At 44.5% G+C, this 22,403-nt stretch overlaps 1 protein-coding gene across 2 annotated transcripts in view; it reads right to left on the reverse strand.

Moving 5' to 3' along the window:
• LOC126174926 (liprin-beta-1) overlaps positions 1-22,403 on the reverse strand; it is a 967,251-nt gene that overhangs the window by 156,754 nt on the left and 788,094 nt on the right. Inside the window, exon 1 of one of the 2 annotated variants that reach the window (XM_049921373.1) lies at positions 9,439-9,460. The exons of the other annotated variant lie outside the window; for it this stretch is intronic. Within the exon in view, the coding sequence (XP_049777330.1) occupies positions 9,439-9,445 (7 nt within the window). The 5' untranslated portion in view covers positions 9,446-9,460. Of the gene's footprint in view, positions 1-9,438; positions 9,461-22,403 lie in introns of those variants that run through there. 2 annotated transcript variants of the gene reach the window in all.

Raw genomic sequence — 22,403 nt, forward strand, 5'->3', positions numbered from 1 at the left:
AGTGTTACGGAAATGCTTCAGGAACTCGGGTGGGAGTCTCTAGAGGAAAGGAGGCGTTCTTTTCGTGAATCGCTACTGAGGAAATTTAGAGAACCAGCATTTGAGGCTGACCGCAGTACAATTTTACTGCCGCCAACTTACATTTCGCGGAAAGAGCACAAAGATAAGATAAGAGAGATTAGGGCTCATACAGAGGCATATAGGCAGTCATTTTTCCCTCGTTTTGTTTGGGAGTGGAACAGGGAGAGAAGATGCTAGTTGTGGTACGAGGTACCCTCCGCCACGCACCGTATGGTGGATTGCGGAGTATGGATGTAGATGTAGATGAAATACCTCCAAAATGGCGGCCACTGCATTCAACTAGCAGGGTAGTACTCTGAGAGGGCTTGAAGGCAAGGCTTTGGAATAGCAGCAATTTGCATTACTCTCTCAGTCGAGACGTTCTACTGACGGCGAACTCTGGAATAGCGGATCGCACGCCACGTGCCACGGACGCGACGCGGTAGGAAGTGCAGGAGGTGAGGTGTGTCGCAACGCGCTGTATAGGTGGGTGGGCGGCCAGTTGCCGAGTTCGCCAGCCTGCGGCCCACGGGACGGCCACCCACGTCCGGCCGACGCCGGAATTCGCGTTGGCTCCGCTGAGGTAACAGAGCGCGCGTCGGCGGCTCGGCGCCAAGGCCGCCACACCCAGGCCTCTGTTCCGCGCCGCGGGGCGCGTCCACACCTCTCTCTCCACATGCTGCGCTTGACGCACTGTTTTCTCACAGAACACGCGATCCTCCAAACGTGGCTACTTCGTCACTGTCGCCTTCAACAAATGCACACTGTGCCAGCCAGGTGTTTAAATTTGATCTGCAGGGCGGCAGAAACACAGTAACATCGTAACCGATCACTGCAATAAACACTTCAATTTTTTCCATAAGGCGTTTCAGAGAACATTCTCCGTCATAAGGTGGTAACACGACTGATTCCATGAGTACTGCTCTCTGACACTAATGGAAATGGAAAACGTTGCACCATGTATGAAATGCCGACCGATACCAAAACTGCTATTCCAGTGTTTCATGTCTGTGGGCTATGTCGCTTAAGGGGGGTTGGACGTCTAACGGACCGACTTGGAGCAGGAGAGGCATCACAGGACATTTTAATTCCCAGTGTCTATATTTTTAGAAATAAATTCATAAAACTTTGTCAGCATCACCAGGAAGGATTCGGGATTCACACTCATTGCAGTGGAAGTTCGAAAATATAACGAAATATTTTTTTTTACGTGTGAAATTTCATCATTTTTTCACTTAATAATGGCTGCGTTTTTTAAGTATGGTTTGTATGCTGTGCACAATTCATCGAAGAATCTCTCTTACTTATGAAGAAAAGTGACCTATAGCAACAAATACTGCCATTAGTAAGTGAAAAAAATGATGAAATTTCACATGTAAAAAAAATTATTTCGTTATGTTTTCGAACTTCCACTGCTATGAGTGTGAATTCTGAATCCTTCCTGGTCATGCTGACAAAGTTTTATGATTTTTTTTTTTTTTTTGTCAAAGTATAGACAGTGGAAATTAAAATGTCCTCTGGTGCCTCTCCTGCTCCAAGTCGGTCCGTTTGACGTCCTACCCCTCTTAAAGTGTCACTCTTGTGCGAACTTAGTTTCCGTATTTTCAGTACAGAAAAGAGTCATTCCTACAGATGACGAATGACGTGAGCATCCGATGTCCATTTAGTGTGTCTAACGTAACAGTTGCAAGTGGAGATCGCAACAGAGGACGTGCAATGTAGCTTATCGCCGAATTTTGGACTTTGAGAAGGGTCGAATCATTCTAACGTGGACATGGGAGCATCATACAGACAGATCGCACAGACGGCTGTAGGGCAACGACTGCAGGAATTGTGGTGACACAATGGACTCAGGAACTCGGGACAACAGTGTATCAAGGAGAGTAGGCGCAGCTCCTTCCATAAGGACTACACCACAAGAAGATCGTACGATTGTTGGTTGGTTGGTTGGGGAAGGAGACCAGACTGCGTCGTCATCGGTCTCATCGGATTAGGGAAGGATGGGGAAGGAAGTCGGCCGTGCCCTTTCAGAGGAACCATCCCGGCATTTGCCTGGAGTGATTTAGGGAAATCACGGAAAACCTAAATCAGGATGGCCGGACGCGGGATTGAACCGTCGTCCTCCCGAATGCGAGTCCAGTGTCTAACCACTGCGCCACCTCGCTCGGTATAAGATTGTTCAACAGGCGCTGACGACATACGGATGACAATAGCTGAAATTCGGGCTAGGTTCCTACGAACTATCCCGAGTAAATTACTGCAATCTGGGTAGACAACACAAGTCGTCATGCAACATTTGCCACACCACAGATAACAGAAGCACCAACTGAGACACGGACTGTTTGTGTTGGTTAGGTTGACGCCTACATCCCCGTAGAAGACCTGGTGAAAGATGACAGGAAGCAGCAATTTTCGACACCCATACCTCTCTAAATCCTGAAATCCCGGTGTGAGGAGCTACTGGATGAAACAAGACTGATTCGGTAGCTGCTGAAGGCAGTCTGAATGCTTGCCAGTACGTGGAAAGAATGATAAATCCCACTGCCATATCCTGTTTGACCAGGGTACCAAATGACATATCCCAGAAAGATAACGCAAGACACCATACTGCAGTTCACATCAAAAACGCATTGAGGAATGGACGGATCCTTGACATTCCTACACACTTTTTGCTTTCATGCCGCAACTTACCGAAGAATATTCGTCCTTACCAGGGTAACATCTCACACTGATAAAGATGATGGATATCAGTTCCGAAAGTTTAAACATGTAATACAGGTTATATGATGATTATCTCCACAAATTTTGATGATTATTGGACTGATCTTTCGTGGTGTAACATTCAGCATTCCATCAGGGTACGTTGTCATAATTATACTATCTTTGGATCCTTGCTCTTTTAATGGCTGGGCAACAGCAGCAGCGACTTTATGCCAACTGGCGTGGCATGGAGAAACTCAGATGCATTGCAAAGTACAGCCTGTCATTGACTGATGGAATTTTTCTCCAGAACCAGTATGAGCAATGACTGTACCAATAGTTAATGGTAGCAGCGTTTACAATTCAGTATAAAATATAATATCCTTTCAAAGGATTAAGTAATTTGCTGTACACGCATTTGTATTCATATCTTCTATTGCGTTGTGTCACGGATGAGGGAGAAGACACGCTGTAACCTTGTTAAGAGGGCAATGATTCAACATTCGTTTGGATTATGGTAGCAGAGTTAAATGTGGAATTCCAGCCACGATATTAACTGAGATTTCTATGCAAAGACGAAAATCTCATAAAATGCCACAAGAGGACAAAGCCAGAACCAAGTGGAAACCAAACCTCCAATAGTTTACACCCCTAGTCTCAGATGTAGTCAACCTGTCACCCATCTGTGCTCGTACGATGCATTGCAGATGTGAAACGCTGGTACATTAACAACCACTGTAACCACCAGAATATTGAACGCAAGCATGCAAATGTGCATGCACTGTGTTCTACAGGTGCCGGGCGTTACTTTATGGGATGGGGCTCCATGTCTGTCTATACAGAGACGGTTAAGGCTCTTTTCGATGACTGGGTTTGTCGTCCGATGATATCCAATGCGTGCTCAGTAGAAGACACTCTGGTTATCGAGCAGACCGAGGCTACACGTCAACACTCTGAAGAACATGTTTGGTTACAACAGCGTTATATGGACGAACATTATCCTGTTGGAAAACACCCCCTCGAATGCTGTTCAGGGATGGCAGCATGACAGTTCGAATCACCAGACTGACGTACAGTTTTGCAGTCAGGGTCCGCGGGATAACCACGAGAGTGTTCCTGCTCTCATACGAAATCGCACTCCCGACCATAATTGCAGGCAGACAGATTGGTCGCAGGATCTCAACTGGCCTCCTCCTAACCAACACACGGCCATCACTGGCACCGAGGCAGAACCGACTTTCATCAGAAAATACAACAGACCATCATCCTTCCCTCCAACTTCCCTCCAATGAGCTCTCGCTTGACAACGCTGAAGTCGCAAATGGCAGTGGCTTAGAGTCGGTGGAATGCACGCTGCAGGGCTTTTGACTCGGAGCACTCCTTGAAATAACCGATTTGTAGCAGTACCAACTGCTGTTCAAACCGCAGCTGTAGATGCAGTACGATGCCTTAGAGCCATACGCCAAAGACTACGGTCTTCCCTCTCGGAAGTGCCACGTGGTCGTCCGGAGCCCTGTCTTCTTGCGTCTGTACATTCTTGTGACCACCGCTATCAGCAGTCATGTGCAGTGGCTACATTCTTGTCAAGTCTTTGCGCATTATCGCAGACGAAACATCCAGCTTCATAGCCCTATTACACGACCTCGTTCCAACTCAGTGAGATGGTGATAATGGCGTCTTTGTCGCCTTAAAGGCATCCTTAACTAACATCAACGCATCGCTTTCAGTCTCAAAGGTAACTAACGCTCACGGCCGCTACAGCGTGTTTTTAAAGCAAACATGATTTGCAAACCTCTTAGTGGCGCTACTTATGTCACTCTTTTGCGACTGTGCGAAATTTGAATAGAGATCTTCAGATGTACAAACACGCCTTCCAGCTTTCGTTTATGTGGCGCAACTTCTTCTACATGATGTGATTTTTTTCCGTCTGTGTAAATACGCTGTGCTACAAAATTATAGTCATTTCTCATGAAAACTTGTTTCTGAATGCTGTTATCTCTGGAAGAGATATTCTATATAATGAGAATAAGACTTTACAGACTCAGTATTTTTCCTAGATGATATCCCACACTGTGTATGAACAATCCGCGTGTCGAACTTCATTTTTAACATTATAGCCTTGTACTGGCAAGAACATCAATTATATTCTAAATAACACGTAGCATAATAATGGTTCTAAAACGTTCCTGCTATGATAACGGAGCAATCAGATGTAGGGAACACAGTTTCTTTAAAAGATACCATGTGGCTTCGTCCAAGGCCATTTTTCATCCTGGAGAGTTCAGTGCAGAATCCTTATGTCCCTAAATGTGTGATCGCGCTTCATTTATACTGACCATCAATTCAATGGAAAATCAAAATGCAAAATCAAATAATTAACGAAAAAAATATAAATCCGCACAATAATGTTTCGCTCATCGCAACGGTCAATATTCTGCGTCAGATACAAGTGCGTGGCGCAGCAGAGTAATTCGAGGACGTAATTTTATATGAGTTTCTGTAGCAGCTATCGCGGGCATACAGCTTCCCGTTACAGCGATCGCGTGTGGCAACAGTCGCAACATCTGTTGGCCATTAAAGCAGACGTTCCTCATTCCAGCAGTTAGGTCCTCACCGCCCGTGGCTGATTACAGCTGTTACAAAAAAATGTCAAACTCTGTTGCAGTGTTCGAGGGAACGGCCGGCCTGATTCGCCAAAATATCGAAATATGTTCGTTTTCAAGCCGCACAGCTCTACAATTCCGACTGGCATGTTTCAGTACGATTCATACCTTACCTTGTGGCACACTTGTACAACTTTTTTCACTATTCGTATATTACACGACAGATGCCGGGTGCGGCTCGAATGACTGTTCTAATAATCAGACTCTTCCAACCAGCCGTTTTTTTTTCTTCTTTCAACACATATCCGAATAACAGTGTATCAGATTCAATTGTATTCAAAGGTTGGTTTTATGGCACATAAGCGCATATTATATATATTTTTAATCTAGTCCAGCTGCTGAAATGTATTCTGTAAAAATTATGAATGTCCTATGGAGTAAAATGACCATGAGGCACGTTGTCCGCTGCCGACAGAAAGTGGAACACAGTTGTATATAACAACTAAGTGGCGTAGAAGAAAGCGCAAGAACGAAACACATAACATACATAAAAGACGCACTAACTGAAATTCAACACTTATCCCAGCTGGACTCTAAACTGCGAAGAAGTCGCCGTAGTAAAGGAGGATTCAAAGCCTGAATAGGGGTCGAGAGGTGTGGAGAAGCGGAGCAAGGCGTCCCGTCGACGACGCGGTCGTTAGAGACGGAGTACGAGCTCGGATATAGCAAGAATAGGACATGGAAATCATCTGCGTCCTTTTCAGCGCATGGGAAAGGGAATATCTTACGCCATTTTCAAGACATTGATCCACGCATACGCCACGAGTGATCTTGGGATAACATACATCTGGATTTCAGGACAGGGATTTGAAGAGTTGTCCACCCTCCTCAACGCAAGTCTCATGCCTTGCCCCTGTGCCACCTCGCTGGGTCAAGTGGGGTGGGGATGGAGAGGATGGGAGGGGAAGGGCGGATGAGAGGGGGGAGCGGGAGGAGATAAAAGGTAAAGCTGACCTCATCCCAAGGCTGTGTTTTACTATGCAAGGCCCTACTGAAGGAGAGTATGCAGTTGTCTTCCTCCAAACTTTGAACTGACTTAACCCAGCCAGTTGTAGGGGGCCCTGGAGTTCTATGTGGAGTCTAAACCGTTGTGGAACTTTGCGTTTAACAAATCACTGCCAGAGCGAAAGAATCTATAGAGACAGAAAAAATCCCAGCAACGAACTTCTGGGCTACTAGTCTGATTACTTAGTCGTCAAGCCACGACGAAGAAAAACAGCCACTTAAATACGGGAGAGATAGACAGTTTGAACTTCGTGAATTAAAGTTCCTTTGTCATTGTTCGACAACTATACTTTGGGACTAAAATTTATTATTTATTAATTTGGGGCAAGGGCGGAGGGGGAGAATTACCAAGTATCGGGTTTCGTTCTTTACAGATTTAACCAATTGGTTAAAGTGATGGACAACGATCATGCAGATAAACGCCATCTGCAGCATATACAAGGTTGACAGGATAACTACAACCAAATGTTCATCAACAAGGTAGCAACCAACACAAAAACCTCGTAGACGTCATACAGAATAATCGTGCTCAGAGCAAATGCTAAGCGTGAAGGCAATGGAATGTCTCGCGACTGTTTGACGGTCGGCAGTGTGAGGTGGTTTCAGCCGCCCGCCGGACACGTGCAGAGAGTGTGTTATCATCTCCATCACAATTAATATCTTGGAGTATAGTCACAATGAAGCAAAAACGGTATAACAGGGCGGGAGACCGCGTTTGAAGTTGTTTGGTCGTCTGCAGCAAGCCTTCCTATTTGACTCCAGTTCCGCGACTTGCGCGTCTTTGACATGAAGATCAGATGAAATGATAAGGACAACAGAAAACCTAGACCTCGAGCGAAGAAAATCTCCGGGTAGGTTGGGAATCGAAACTGGGACCCCGCGATCTAGAGGCAGCGACGCGAACTTCTTTTTTTGTCTTGTTTCTTTCGATTTGTTTCTTCGTCGTTTTACGTCAGTGGCACTGTGCGGATGTCGCATGACGTCTTTCAAATTACATCAGTTTTTTTTTATTAGTGAGGGTTGTCAGTCCCCTGACCGAATACGCTGAGCTACCGTGCCGCCTCGTTTATATTTATAAGATCGAACCCGGGACCCAGGACGTACTGATTAGTAGTCAACGACTCTGTGGTTAATACTTCCACTGGATCACGAGCTGCGGACAGAGTGAAGCGCAAATTTCAGCACAGAATTACCACCACTGAGTACCATCAAGGAATTCAGTATAAGTAACAGCTGAATGTTATGCTGGTCGCATGATTAAAGCATTTCATTCCAGTTATCCACCACAACTGGAAATTTCCCGGTTTGAAGTAACGACGCTAAAACAAAGGAGACAGATAAAAACTGCACTAGGGGTATCCTACAAGGATAGCAATAATATCATTTATTTTCCTATCACTGTACAGAGAGTTTTAAGAGAAGAAGGAAATTACTTCCATGGTGACACGATCGGTCACTGTAATGAAGAAAACATCACATAGAAATGCTCTTAATCTCAATGATTTCCCTTCATACAACTATTTGAAACTGCGAAGGATGTGTGTTATAATCAACATCTCTGCACAACTTTTGTTAGAAAGGTCACCACCAAATTCAATGCACTTAGCAACTCGTGTAAATAAGTTACATATTGTTACTCGGACCTGGTGCGACAGTTACAGAAGACTATAGACACCAGATCTGGTTATCACGACATCACCTATCTACAAAAAGTGCGAAATGCACCAAAGTTGTTGAGAAAACATTCATATGTTACGTGTCTGTCTGTGGTAGCATCGAAATATTATTGCCTATTACAAATTATGTGCTACTATGTTTGCGGTTGTAGTGTCACTGTGAGCCTACCGCAGTCTGTAGCCGAGTTCTCTACTCTGAAACAGCCAGTTCGAATCCTGCTGGTGAAAACATTTTCGCCGTCAGTATCTGGCGGACAGGCGGGGGTGAGCTCGTGTCGTCAAGTTCGCAACGCTCTACGCAAAGCGGTGAGTTAAATTACAGACCTACCCACAGTACGACCCCTACGTCTGTGCAGGGTGATCCATTCGTCAGACGGAGGCCTGAACTTGCCAGCCTCTTTAGTGCTATTCGAAAATAGTATGCTATGAGCATCTTCACCTAATTCCCTTCTTTCATAATCATCAATAGCAACACAAACATGACATTACGCTGCATACGCACCCACTGTACCTACACGAGACAATTACAGTTAAAACATATCTGACGTACGAACAACTAGAAATGCCATCAGTCACACGAGAAAATGGAAGATTCAGAATTATCCCTATCGTCTGGGTCACACACATACAGTGCCCTTATAAAACAGTTAAAGCTAGCAAAAATTAACATATTTTTTGCGTGTATTACTGTTTCTGGGGCATGCTTCGTTATGTTAAACTGTTGCATTTTCCGTGAAAAAAAAATCAGCATTGAAAGTTTGATGATCATCTTTCATTACAAACTAATGGTTGACACTGTTTCCGAAGCAGTAAGTACGACATACAGCTTTGCAGAAACAGGAGGTTACCCAAAACTCTTGTGCTTAACTAGTCTCAAAAGGTTACTAGCTATAATTATTCCTGTATGTAGCCGCGGATGACGATGGACGCAAACATACAGCTATTCGCATACCATTAATCCAGTTGACTCCAAGTGACGTTTCCAGAAACTTGCTTTAATTACGAATATTGTAAAGGGAAAATGACAGAAGATTTAGTAATGCCCAGCCGGTCCCCTTTCCTTACTGTTTCGAAGAGATAATCTCGGTCACTGTTGAAAATGGAGCATCTATTTATACGATGTTTTGCCTTGGGATCTGCCCATTCTAGCTTTTCTCGCAGTATGTCTGCTATCCCCCGAAAACGTCTTGTGTTTGTTCTACAAATGTGGCATTTGTCACATCAGATACGAAGACGCTACGGCAGCACCACTCTCGTACATCGGATAACGTGCACTCCCTTCTAGACTGCCCGATTTAGCTGGAAAGGTGACTTCAACAACTGTGACCCCTCACCACACATGATGCCTGGCTGGCGTGCACTAGGACACCGCAGTAGCATGTAACACTGGCACTAGGAACACGCGTCACGAACCGGGTGTCGGCGCGGCGGCGAGCGCGCGGCAGCCGGCTTGCTGCACCTCGCACATGGCGGCACCGGCAGCTGCCTCCAAACTGACGGCGCTGCGCCGCCTGCCTTTTTTAGTGCAACTCGCCAGACCGGCGCCCAGCGCAGCGGCCGGGAGGGGAGGCGGTCGCACTACAACAAGTAGCTCTATTAGCCGCCCACGGCGCCGTGCCGCTAGGTGCACAGCACGCTCCGCCGCACACCTCCGAAACCTCAATGGGCGCGCTTGTGCCGCACTGGGCCAATCGGAACCGGGCATCTCCACAGTCTAGCGAGCGCCCATACGCCTGCCAGTCATGGGGATCCAGCTGCTGGAGGTGGGGGGGGGACCAGCTGCACTCTAGGCTTCCCGTGTGGTGCCACCGGCACCGGGAACGTTGCAGCTTGAGCGGGGGTCCTGCAGAAACGGGTTTCACTTGCGATCCTCAGGACAGTGTAGCAACTGACATAATATTACCTCACTCTACAAGCCCCCGTAAACGATCAAACATTTTGTCGAAGTTAACAATATTTGCCAAATACTTGACCGTGTACGGTGCTGCTTGATGTGTTTGTCAAGCACACGTCTTGTTTTACGTGTTCGCGAGAAATTTTGATAGACGGAAAGTTTGACATGATTGCGGACGTTGTTTGTGTCGATGTTTCGCCGCATATGTATAGTAAAAAATTGTTTTATAATTTATCTCACTGCATGGTGAGTTTCTACAATTATGGAAACTACGATCAAGGACAAGAACAAAATAGCGCTGACAATTACAAAACTGGAAGAAGTATCACATAAATCGAAGTTCTTCGGTTCTTCTACGGACGATGTAGGCTACATGATCCAACGTTGTGGTATTTTAATGAACTATCATTAGAGGAACAAGAAGACTAGAATAAATTTTCGTATACTTGCGTCTTCTTTTTCAGTCTGAGAGCGAAGTATCTCTAAAACAAATTTTGAAACGTTTCACTGTCCATCCGCTGAAAGCTGATACAGACATCAGTTACTGAATGTAACATTTCCATTAACAGGTTTTCAGGAGTATATATCTCTCTAAATTTAAACAATTTCCTGGCCAAGCATCGTCTTGTTTTCTTCTTCTTGTTCTTCTGTAAACACAGTGCCAGAGTGATGTTAGAAACGCTTTATCTGCATTTGTAGCCGTTCCCACTAGTGTCAAAATACATCACACACGAAAACCATCTGCTTCAAAAATAAGGTTAACCTGACAGGCTTTTATAGTACGTGTACAGCTTGTTTGACTTACCCGTAATGAACTTGACAGACAAGTTTGGTCTTTTAAGAGGGACTTAACAACTTTTTTAAATGCTTAATTGTCCGTTTGAAGAAAGCTGATGTCTCGATTTTACGCCATTCCCGGGAGTAGCGTCTTGTTCTTTAAACACAGTGCCAAAGTCAATGCTAGGACTGCTTTGTCTGCATTTGTGGCCATTCTCATTGCTGTCGAAAAACTCACGGACACAAACAGCGTCTCCTTCAAAGTGAGGTTAAACTGCCAACCTTTGTTCATACGTTTACGCACTTTTTTGACAATCTGTGGCTAGGCAAGGGCGCGTTCGTCAATCAAGTTTGCTCGTTACGGGGGCCTCAACATACAGACGAGACACTCACTGCTGTGGAAGTTTTGACCGTCTGGCAGCTGAAGCGAGACTCTCCTCAAGCGGCAAGTCACTTAACGTCAAATCCTCTGTGAGAATATTATTGTTTTTGAAATTTCCTGACAGATTACAACTGTGTGCCGGACTGGGACGTGAATTTGGGACATTTGCCTTTTCGAGAACATTATTCCGCACAAGCGACTTTCCATTTGTGTTACATGCAGTAATTACTGCACTCTTTTCTGATATGATCAACTGCTTTTCATCGCAAGTTACGACAGCATAAGGATAAAACGCTTTTTTTAAGTGCTGTATCCACGGAAACGGTACCTGTCTTGTTTCCAAGAGTCTAAGTTTTCCGTTTTCAGACTGGCTGACTCCTTGTCCGCCAGTAATAGTTTTCTCAATTAATGTCCGCTATACGACACAATAATTAACACTGAGGGGCAGTGTTATCACTTTGCTGGCATTGCTGGATGCAGGTCTATGTTTTGGACTCCGATTGTCCTTGTTTTATAAAATTCCAAGCTTTCAACTATGCTTTCTCGTTCGTACTTTGTCACTCGGTTCCGTAATCTTTTAAAACAGGAATCTAATTCATACTCGAAGGAAGTGTGTTACAAAGCACTTGTTCTATCGATCCCAGACTACTGATAATCAGTCCAGTCAGGTATTCTTATCATGTGTGTGTGTGTGTGTGTGTGTGTGTGTGTGTGTGTGTTTGCGCAATGGCTGACAACCGACATAAGGAAACAGCAAAGAGCCATTCACTCTGGTAAGTTTAACATTTGGATGCGTGTCTGATTGGACGCTATTGTACACGTAACACAACACACCAGATTGCCACATCGCCTGACAAACGATTAACTGTGCACGTGTATTACGCCGATTGTACTCAGTTGAATTAACTGTTTAGACTAAGTTTTGAATAAAACTGATTATGGAGAATTTCTTAGTTCTTAAGCTGCCTTCCTTCCCATTTATACAGACATTCGGAATGGACTTTTTTTCAGTTCCAGGGCTGTTGGTCCATGTATTTATTTCCCTGGTATTAATTTCGGTTTGTGATTTTATTATTTTAAGTAAGTCGGCAGTCCTTGTGTGGCGCCATCCATTTTGGCGCCTGGTTACACATTGTCCACAGATTTTTCACGGCAAGGAAACATAGGGCGTGGAACACTCCATTTCCTTATATTTAAAAACAGCTGAGGGTCTAACAGAGGCTTTGTTTGGACAAAATAGCACTTTCTTTGATAGCTATCTTCACTGGAAATCGCAATCGTGCAATATACAGGGTGTTTCAGATGTGATGGTCAATACCTCCCCATCGCACCCCCCTCAGATTTAGTTATAAGTTGGCACAGTGGATAGGCCTTGAAAAACTGAACACAGATCAATCGAGAAAACACGAAGAAGTTGTGTGGAACTATGAAAAAAATAAGTAAAATATACAAACTGAGTAGCCCATGCGTAAGATAGGCAACAACAAGGATCGCCGTGGTCCCGTGGTTGGCGTGAGCAGCTGTGGAACGAGAGGTCCTTGGTTCAAGTCGAGTGAAAAGTTTAATTTTTTATTTTCAGACAATTATTATCTGTCCGTCCGTTCGGCCGATGCGAGGTAACTGTGAAAAGATTCTATGATTTTGCGAAGCTGAACAGGTACACAGAGCAGTATTGTTTACGTGATCGTGTGTCAATTATCAAAGTTCAGGCACTCACACATAATCAACTTCGCTCTCCAAAATTCCAGGACATGTTCAGATTTGCTTGGACATATGCAGGATTTGACGGCCTACACACGGAAAAATTTGAAAACGTTAAAAACATATGTTTTGACAGAGCACAGGGAAAACTGTGCGACTGTGAAACTGTTGCATTCATTTGTGGCAGTTTATGTGACAAACTCTTATGTTATCATCACTTTTTTGGGAGTGATTATCACATACACAAGAAAACCTAAATCGGGCAAGGTAGAAGAATCTTTTTACCCATTCGCCAAGTGTACAAGTTAGGTGGGTCGTCAACATATTATTTTCAAGTTCCGTCATATAACTCCTGTTTGGTACATAAAAGGGTAATAATTCCATCCACACTATGTTGAAGGGATTCCCCCCCCCCACCTCCAAAAAAAAATAATAATAATACTACGCCTAAAATTAGACTGAAAGTAAATTGTATATGCTGCTTTTCGTGCGTTCATGTTAGCTGCGGTTGATAATATAGTAGATAAGTTTGCTAGAGGGGTACTCAGTACGTACCTCCCAGCTCAAAATTTTATCCAAATTTGTTCCTAAGAATTTGATAAAGTTCTTCGACATTGTGGTTGTGAATAATCTTCATCTGCTCACACATTTACTGTTTGCTCTTAAACTGCATCATGTGAGTCTTGGATATTTTCAAATTCGGTCCATTTAGTTGAAAACAAATTTCTAAGACCTTGAGGTTACTAATCTACGATTCGATAATAGCTTCTGCGTCCTGATGCTGTGTAAGTATGAAACTAGACTAATGCTCAATCAATGTACACTCCTTTTGCACAGACGAGCGCCGTGTAAAGTGGTCAATAGCTGCTGCTGCTGTTGCTGCCGCCCCCAGTGTCGGCGGTAGCGAGCACTCGTGGCCTTCCGCTGTTGGATCCTAGTTCAGGCAGGCGAGGCAGAACTCCTGTGGTAGACTCAGTGGTGCCGGAACTAGTCTTTTGATGTTCCGCCTCAAACGCCAACTTGCCGCGCTGGTGCCAACTGTTCGAAGGGCTGGCGGCTCCAGAGGACGGCGCCAGTGGTGTAGATCGACCAGCAGCCGCGGCTGGCGGGCCAGCCCATTCGGACAGTTGGGAAACTCTCCCTTAAGGCCAGGGAGCCCCCAGAAAATGACTTCAGTCCTCGTTAACTCCCTATGGGAGCCTCTTTTCTTTACAGTTCTTACGGAAAATGAAACTGCAAACAGCTAACTGATCAGTAGAAAGATTTGTATCGTGGCTGGCATCTGGCTGGAAATAAACGGAAGACCGAGAATATTTGACGTCTTTACACGGCCTATCGTTAGCTGTTTCTAACACATAAAAAGTATGTTGGGTACATACTAGCTGTTTCTAACACAAAAAAGTATGTTGGGTAGATACACTTCGGCGGTTTGCTTCCTTTTGTTGCGAATTTTCCCGAAACGATAGCTTTCAGTTGAACGAAGTGCTCTTACAAGCCAGAGGTAAATAATCGTAAAAAACTTGTTCAAAAATTTGCTTCGAAACGGGTTACTGAACAAGAACAACAGATATCGCGATACACTCCACGCAGCCACAATAAGAGATATATTTATATAATTAGACAAGATCGGCGCGAAAGTGGACGAATATATCAGTGTGTTGTGAATTACGATGTGCTTTCAGGCGGATACATGAAAGCTACGACACTTGGATATGAAATACGCACATAAAAATTTAACTTTTCCATTTCTTACAGTAGTTTCCTCAAAAATAAAGAAATGACGTAAATTTATGACGTGAATGTGCGTTACCTACCAAGGCACTGGATGCTCCGTATATGACTTTTTTTTTGTAAAGAGATGAGTACATTACTCATTCTAAAAGGTTTTTACCCGCAAAAAATATAGCTGGAACAATGGAGATACATAACCCACTGTCTCTTACTTCTGTATGAATCTTGTCTGTGAACAACGTGTTTCTAAGAAACAAGGAATACAAGAATAGAAAAGGAATCCGACCGTGGATTACGGCTCAAGTGATTTAGGGGTGTCACAGAAAATCGAAATCGGGATAGCTGGATGAGGATCTCAGCCTCGCTCGTCAAGAACACTATTCTAGTGTCTTAAACATTACGTAACACAACTTGGCCTGCCATAATGACTCTTGGAGCAAGGCAGACAGCTGGAACAGACTATCCGTAAATAAAGTATAACAAAAATCGTGGCCGGGCATTCAAACTGGATTATTTCTTGACGGAGAGGAAGATCAAGGGGTGGAAAAAGGGATCACACTATCATACAACTTCGTCGGAAACAATAATGTAAGCTGAGACCGGTAAAAAAATAACATAAAAATGCGAGGACAGACTATAACATCGTAAAATCACCTCAGTATTCTCCTGATAAATTACGAAAGAGCTGAAACTGGACGAATCGGGATTAGGATTTGACTGTTTTGGAGTAAGTATTCAATTATTACTAACCAAAATGCCACTTGATAGCTCAATGCGCCAATATACACAACTGTTGTTATATGGCTTAGCTTAACACTACGTCCTTCAACGGCAACGATAAAAGGGTACCATGTCATAAAATACATCTTACTAAGCAATCTTCTTTGCTTTGAAATGTGCTAGAGTATAACATACCAAGCAATAAAGATTTATCTAATTAGTACTGTGGAATATCTTCCCTTACTGTATACCATATATCAACTGAGACTGTGGGGATGCTACATTGCAACAGATACACCTACATCTACGCTCTCTGAGTGTTGGATGTGCGGCGGAGGGTAGATGCATTTCTTTCACTTCCTCCTCGCAGTCCTCGACTGACTTATGTATGAATAAAATACAAGCGTATACGTTAGAATTTTTTATTGCCATGGTAAATTTCTAGAACCTTTACATAACAGTCATTACATTGACGTTTACAGAGAGAAAAATATATAAGCACCAATAGTAATAGCAGTAGCACACGAAAGCAAAAAATGTCGATCGTGTTCTGTTCCATGAATTGCAGTTCAGTGTTGACGGTGTTACCTGACGTGCTGATATTTTGTATGGGAGTGAAAAGCGAAGCGCTTCCACAGTTGTGTGGGGTAAACCTCAAAATACAGCAATGCGCATTGACGTTACGGGCGGGAACCGGTACTGACATACGTTGGGACCACCATTCTCGCCCCAATGTTATAATGAGTGCATCTGACTTTTCAAAACGCAGTGAGTCTAGACAGAAAAATTTTACAGGGGAGACCAAACACTCCTCGAGTAAAGTTTTATAATAATGGGTAATTTGCATATGAGAAATTATTAATATTCCTGAATATAAAAAAATGGGATAAGCACAAAAAATCTCATTCTTTATTTGAAGGCACAGCTGCTACTAAAATTTTTGGAATCTGTATATTTATTTGATTTTGCACCAACGACACGCTCATTTCATGTTTTGAACCAAATATACCCACAAAAATTCAAGAATTTATTCTTTAACTTTTATTTTGAGCAATAATAAATGGTACAAAGAAACACGAAGATGTTCCATCTGCATTATAAGCACTATAATCAAAATGAATAATTATGGTTTAATGGTAACACACAGTTCGTATGAGAAATTTGCATTTATTCTGTTAGCATTCATTCAAAATTTTAATTAGGCATAACATCTTTAAACAATCTTTATAAAGAGTGCAACCAAAATTTTAATTAAACTTGTTACTTTAATAATACATTTTTGTTGTTTAGAAAATGCTTTTTTTTAATCCTCTTCAAAGCACTTGGTATCCAGGTCCCTCCTCCAAGCAGTCACACTCCTCATCCTCAGCTTCGTAAGGCTGTTTCAGAAGGTACTAAGTCTTTTTTACTAATTTTGTGGGGTGTATCAAACTGACAGCATTTGTGTCAGGTATATGATCTGTTGCTACATCTGTTTATAGTAAGGTCATATAAATTTTCGATGAATTGTCGAAGCCCTAAGAAGTCTCCCTGCTAGAAATAATGAACGCTCATTCCCCTTCAGTTTCTTTTTCAGCATTATTCGTTTCCTATCTTTTATCCCCACCGATTTCTTCAGATAATGACAAAAGTCAAAGTTTAAAATATTCCATTCTATTCGTAGCAGCCCAAAACATGTCGTCAGGATAAGAAATATTTTAACATTGAGTAGTCAACTTCGTAACAAAACTTTCTTTTGAAGTCACTTACCTTTTCATTTGCTCAAAAAAATGTTCAAATGTGTGTGAAATCTTATGGGACTTAACTGCTAAGGTCAACAGTCCCTAAGCTTAATTATCCTAAGGACAAACACACACACCCATGCCCGAGGGAGGACTCGAACCTCCGCCGGGATCAGCCGCACAGTCCGTGACTGCAGCGCCCTAGACCGCTCGGCTAATCCCGCGCGGCTCCATTTGATCCTCTTTTCTTTTGTCTACGCCCTTCTGCCGCTTCCTAGGCTTCAAATCTCGACAACAACCCTGTTATATACGGCAATGCATTGGACAAAACAATAATCAGTATACTACGCACGCATTGGTGTGAACTTTCAAAATACTTTCTGCCTTGATGTCACGGATTTTATTGGTATTTACACTCCTGGAAATTGAAATAAGAACACCGTGAATTCATTGTCCCAGGAAGGGGAAACTTTATTGACACATTCCTGGGGTCAGATACATCACATGATCACACTGACAGAACCACAGGCACATAGACACAGGCAACAGAGCATGCACAATGTCGGCACTAGTACAGTGTATATCCACCTTTCGCAGCAATGCAGGCTGCTATTCTCCCATGGAGACGATCGTAGAGATGCTGGATGTAGTCCTGTGGAACGGCTTGCCATGCCATTTCCACCTGGCGCCTCAGTTGGACCAGCGTTCGTGCTGGACGTGCAGACCGCGTGAGACGACGCTTCATCCAGTCCCAAACATGCTCAATGGGGGACAGATCCGGAGATCTTGCTGGCCAGGGTAGTTGACTTACACCTTCTAGAGCACGTTGGGTGGCACGGGATACATGCGGACGTGCATTGTCCTGTTGGAACAGCAAGTTCCCTTGCCGGTCTAGGAATGGTAGAACGATGGGGTCGATGACGGTTTGGATGTACCGTGCACTATTCAGTGTCCCCTCGACGATCACCAGTGGTGTACGGCCAGTGTAGAAGATCGCTCCCCACACCATGATGCCGGGTGTTGGCCCTGTGTGCCTCGGTCGTATGCAGTCCTGATTGTGGCGCTCACCTGCACGGCGCCAAACACGCATACGACCATCATTGGCACCAAGGCAGAAGCGACTCTCATCGCTGAAGACGACACGTCTCCATTCGTCCCTCCATTCACGCCTGTCGCGACACCACTGGAGGCGGGCTGCACGATGTTGGGGCGTGAGCGGAAGACGGCCTAACGGTGTGCGGGACCGTAGCCCAGCTTCATGGAGACGGTTGCGAATGGTCCTCGCCGATACCCCAGGAGCAACAGTGTCCCTAATTTGCTGGGAAGTGGCGGTGCGGTCCCCTACGGCACTGCGTAGGATCCTACGGTCTTGGCGTGCATCCGTGCGTCGCTGCGGTCCGGTCCCAGGTCGACGGGCACGTGCACCTTCCGCCGACCACTGGCGACAACATCGATGTACTGTGGAGACCTCACGCCCCACGTGTTGAGCAATTCGGCGGTACGTCCACCCGGCCTCCCGCATGCCCACTATACGCCCTCGCTCAAAGTCCGTCAACTGCACATACGGTTCACGTCCACGCTGTCGCGGCATGCTACCAGTGTTAAAGACTGCGAGGGAGCTCCGTATGCCACGGCAAACTGGCTGACACCGACAGCGGCGGTGCACAAATGCTGCGCAGCTAGCGCCATTCGACAGCCAACACCGCGGTTCCTGGTGTGTCCGCTGTGCCGTGCGTGTGATCATTGCTTGTACAGCCCTCTCGCAGTGTCCGGAGCAAGTACGGTGGGTCTGACACACCGGTGTCAGTGTGTTCTTTTTTCCATTTCCAGGAGTGTAGTTACTACTTACATTAGCAGTTGGGGAAAAAACGGACCTATCGCGATTTGAAAGAGTTTTGGTGCTGCACATATTGTGTTTAAACCAAGCACACAATTGTATTTCTTAGAGCGCTAAAGACTTATGGATGAACAGAATAACGAACAAACACTGTAAACAGTCTGCAATTTTCTAACTTTTGTTTGAAATTAAATAAATCTTGTCTACGCTGCAAATTACCCCGCCATCTGCTACGTCTGCTCTAGAGCGGTAGGCTGATGTTCTCGAAGAGCGACGAAGTCTCAGAAACAAAAAAATGGTGGTTCAAATGGCTCTGAGCACTATGGGACATAACTTCTAAGGTCATCAGTCCCCTAGAACTTAGAACTACTTAAACCTAACTAACCTAAGGACGTCACACATATCCATGCCGGAGGCAAGATTCGAACCTGCGACCGTAGCAGTCCTGCGGTTCCGGACTGCAGCGCCTAGAACCGCACGGCCACCGCGGCCGGCTCTCAGAAACACATCTATAGTTTATCCCAAGTCGATATGGAGTTGTGTTGCCATTCACGGTGACTGTTGTTGCTTTGCCTGTTCCTCAGCTATTCCTCTGGCATATATTTGTTGCCAGCGACTTGAGTGAAATACTAAAGAATTCTATAACACCTACACTACTATACTGAAGTACAGGGTGATCCGTTCGAGATGTTAGAAAAGTAAAACACTATACAGGGTGGTCCATTGATCGTGACCGGGCCAAATATCTTACGAAATAAGCGTCAAACGAAAAAACTACAAAGAACGAAACTTGTCTAGCTTAAAGGGGGAAACCAGATGGCGCTATGGTTGGCCCTCTAGATGGCGCTGCCATACGTCAAACGGATATCAACTGCGTTTTTTAAAATAGGAACCCCCATTTTTATTACATATTCGTGTAGTACGTAAAGAAATTTAGTTGGACCACTTTTTTCGCTTTGTGATAGGTGGTGCTGTAATAGTCACAAACATATGGCTCACAATTTTAGACGAACAGTTGGTAACAGTAGGTTTTTTAATTAAAATACAGAACGTAGGTACGTTTGAACATTTTATTTCGGTTGTTCCAATGTGGTACATGTACCTTTGTAAACTTATCATTTCTGACAACGCATGCTGTTACAGCGTGATTACCTGTAAATACCACATTAATGCAATAAATTCTCAAAATGATGTCCGTCAACCTCAATGCAGTTGGCAATACGTGTAACGCTATTCCTCTCAACAGTGAGTAGTTCGCCTTCCGTAATGTTCGCACATGCATTGGCAATGTGCTGACGCATGTTGTCAGGCGTTGTCGGTGGATCACGATGGCAAATATCCTTCAACTTTCCCCACAGAAAGAAATCCGGGAACGTCAGATCCGGTGAACGTGCGGGCCATGATATAGTGCTTCGATGACCAATCCACCTGTCATGAAATACGCTATTCAATACCACTTCAACCGCACGCGAGCTATGTGCCGGACATCCACCATGTTGGAAGTACATCGCCATTCTCTCATGCAGTGAAACATCATGTAGTAACATCGGTAGAACATTACGTAGGAAATCAGCATACATTGCACCATTTGGATTGCCATCGATAAAATGAGGTCCAATTATCCTTCCTCCCATAATGCCGCATCATACATTAACCCGCCAAGGTCACTGATGTGCCACTTGTCGCAGCCATGGATTTTCCGTTGCCCAATAGTCATATTATAGCGATTTACGTTACCGCTGTTGGTGAATGACGCTTCGTCGCGAAATAGAACGCGTGCAAAAAATCTGTCATAGTCCCGTAATTTCTCTTGTGCCCAGTGGCAGAACTGTACACGATGTTCAAAGTCGTCGCCATGCAAATCCTGGTGCACAGAAATATGGCACGGGTGCAATCGATGTTAATGTAGCATTCTCAACACCGACGTGTTTGAAATTCCCGATTCTCGAGCAATTTTTCTGCTACTGATGTGCGGATTAGCCGCGACAGCAGCTAAAACACCTAGTTGGGCATCATTTGTTGCAGGTCGTTGTTGACGTTTCACATGTGGCTGAACACTTCGTGTTTCCTTAAATAACGTAACTATCCGGCGAACGGTCCGGACGCTTGGATGATGTCGTCCAGGATACCGAGCAGCATACATAGCACACGCCCGCTAGTCATTTTGATCACAATAGCCATACATCAACACGATATCGACCTTTTCCGCAATTGGTAAACGGTCCATTTTAACACGGGTAATGTCTCACGAAGCAAATACCGTCCGCACTGGCGGAATGTTACGAGGTAGCACGTACTTATACGTTTGTGACTATTACAGCACCATCCATCACAAAGCGAAAAAAGTTGTCCAACTAAAACATTGATATTTCTTTACGTACTACACGAATATGTAATAAAAAAATGGGGGTTCCTATTTTAAAAAACGCAGTTGATATCCGTTTGACCTATGGCAGCGCCATCTAGCGGGCCAACCGTAGCGCCATCTGGTTTGCCCCTTCAAGCTAGACGAGTTTCGTTCTTTGTAGTTTTTTTTTGTTTGCTGCTTATTTCTTGAGATATTTGGCCCGGTCACTATCAATGGACCACCCTGTATACAAGAAACTACCCAAGTTTATTGCTTGTTAAAGATAGGCCTACAACAAGCGCAGGAGAGCCTGGAGATTGTGTCTGAAGTTTGTGTAACAGCACATCAGTACTCAACATGTCCACTATTGCGAATGCGGCACGTATCATTCCTGGCGTCCATGTTGCGCCACGTGGCTCATTGCATATCTGGGGCGATTTGCTGAAGGGCCGCTGTAATCTGCCTCAGCAGGTCAGTTAGCTTTGTGCTTACACTGTTGACTTGACATAGCCCCACAAAAATATCTGTAGGCGTTAGGTCGGGGCTATTAGGAGGCCATGGGATAGGTCCACCACGGGCACACCAGCGATCCTTGAGCATCTGGTTTAATTGTTCCCGTATTGTGAGAACCCAGCCCGGTGGAACGGTGCTTTGTTGGTAGATAATGGTGTCAAGTATCCGATCTTCTTGTAACTGAAGGGCCACATACTGCTCGATTATTTCATGGTAATTGACGGAACTGTCTGCACCACAATAAAGATTGGGCCGATTACTTTCTGATGGGCCATTCCGAACCACACATTCACTTTAGGCTGGCTCTTTATAGCTCGTACGAGACATGTGAATTCCCGCTTCCCCAAATTATGTAGTTCAGCTTGGCCAATTTTTTCTTCCGTTTCTACAACGCTGCCATCCGCCTGTGTGAGACACTTTTCATCCATTTTCTAAGAACATTTAACAATGTATCGATGTGATGGAACACACCTAACGATGTACCAACGTCTGAAAACTCGCTGGCCCTCCAAGGCATTGGAAAATTTTGCATACCATACTACACACTAAGCGCGTTGTTGTGGCGTAATGACCACTTTTACTGGACAATCAAAGAGACACTCAGCGCGTTGACTTGTGCCACCTCCTTACAGAGAGCTTCTGACATCTAGTGTTTGCGCTGTGAACTACGCGCTTG

The sequence above is a fragment of the Schistocerca cancellata genome, chromosome 3, assembly GCF_023864275.1.
Source record: "Schistocerca cancellata isolate TAMUIC-IGC-003103 chromosome 3, iqSchCanc2.1, whole genome shotgun sequence".
NCBI classification, from domain to species: Eukaryota; Metazoa; Arthropoda; class Insecta; order Orthoptera; family Acrididae; genus Schistocerca; species Schistocerca cancellata.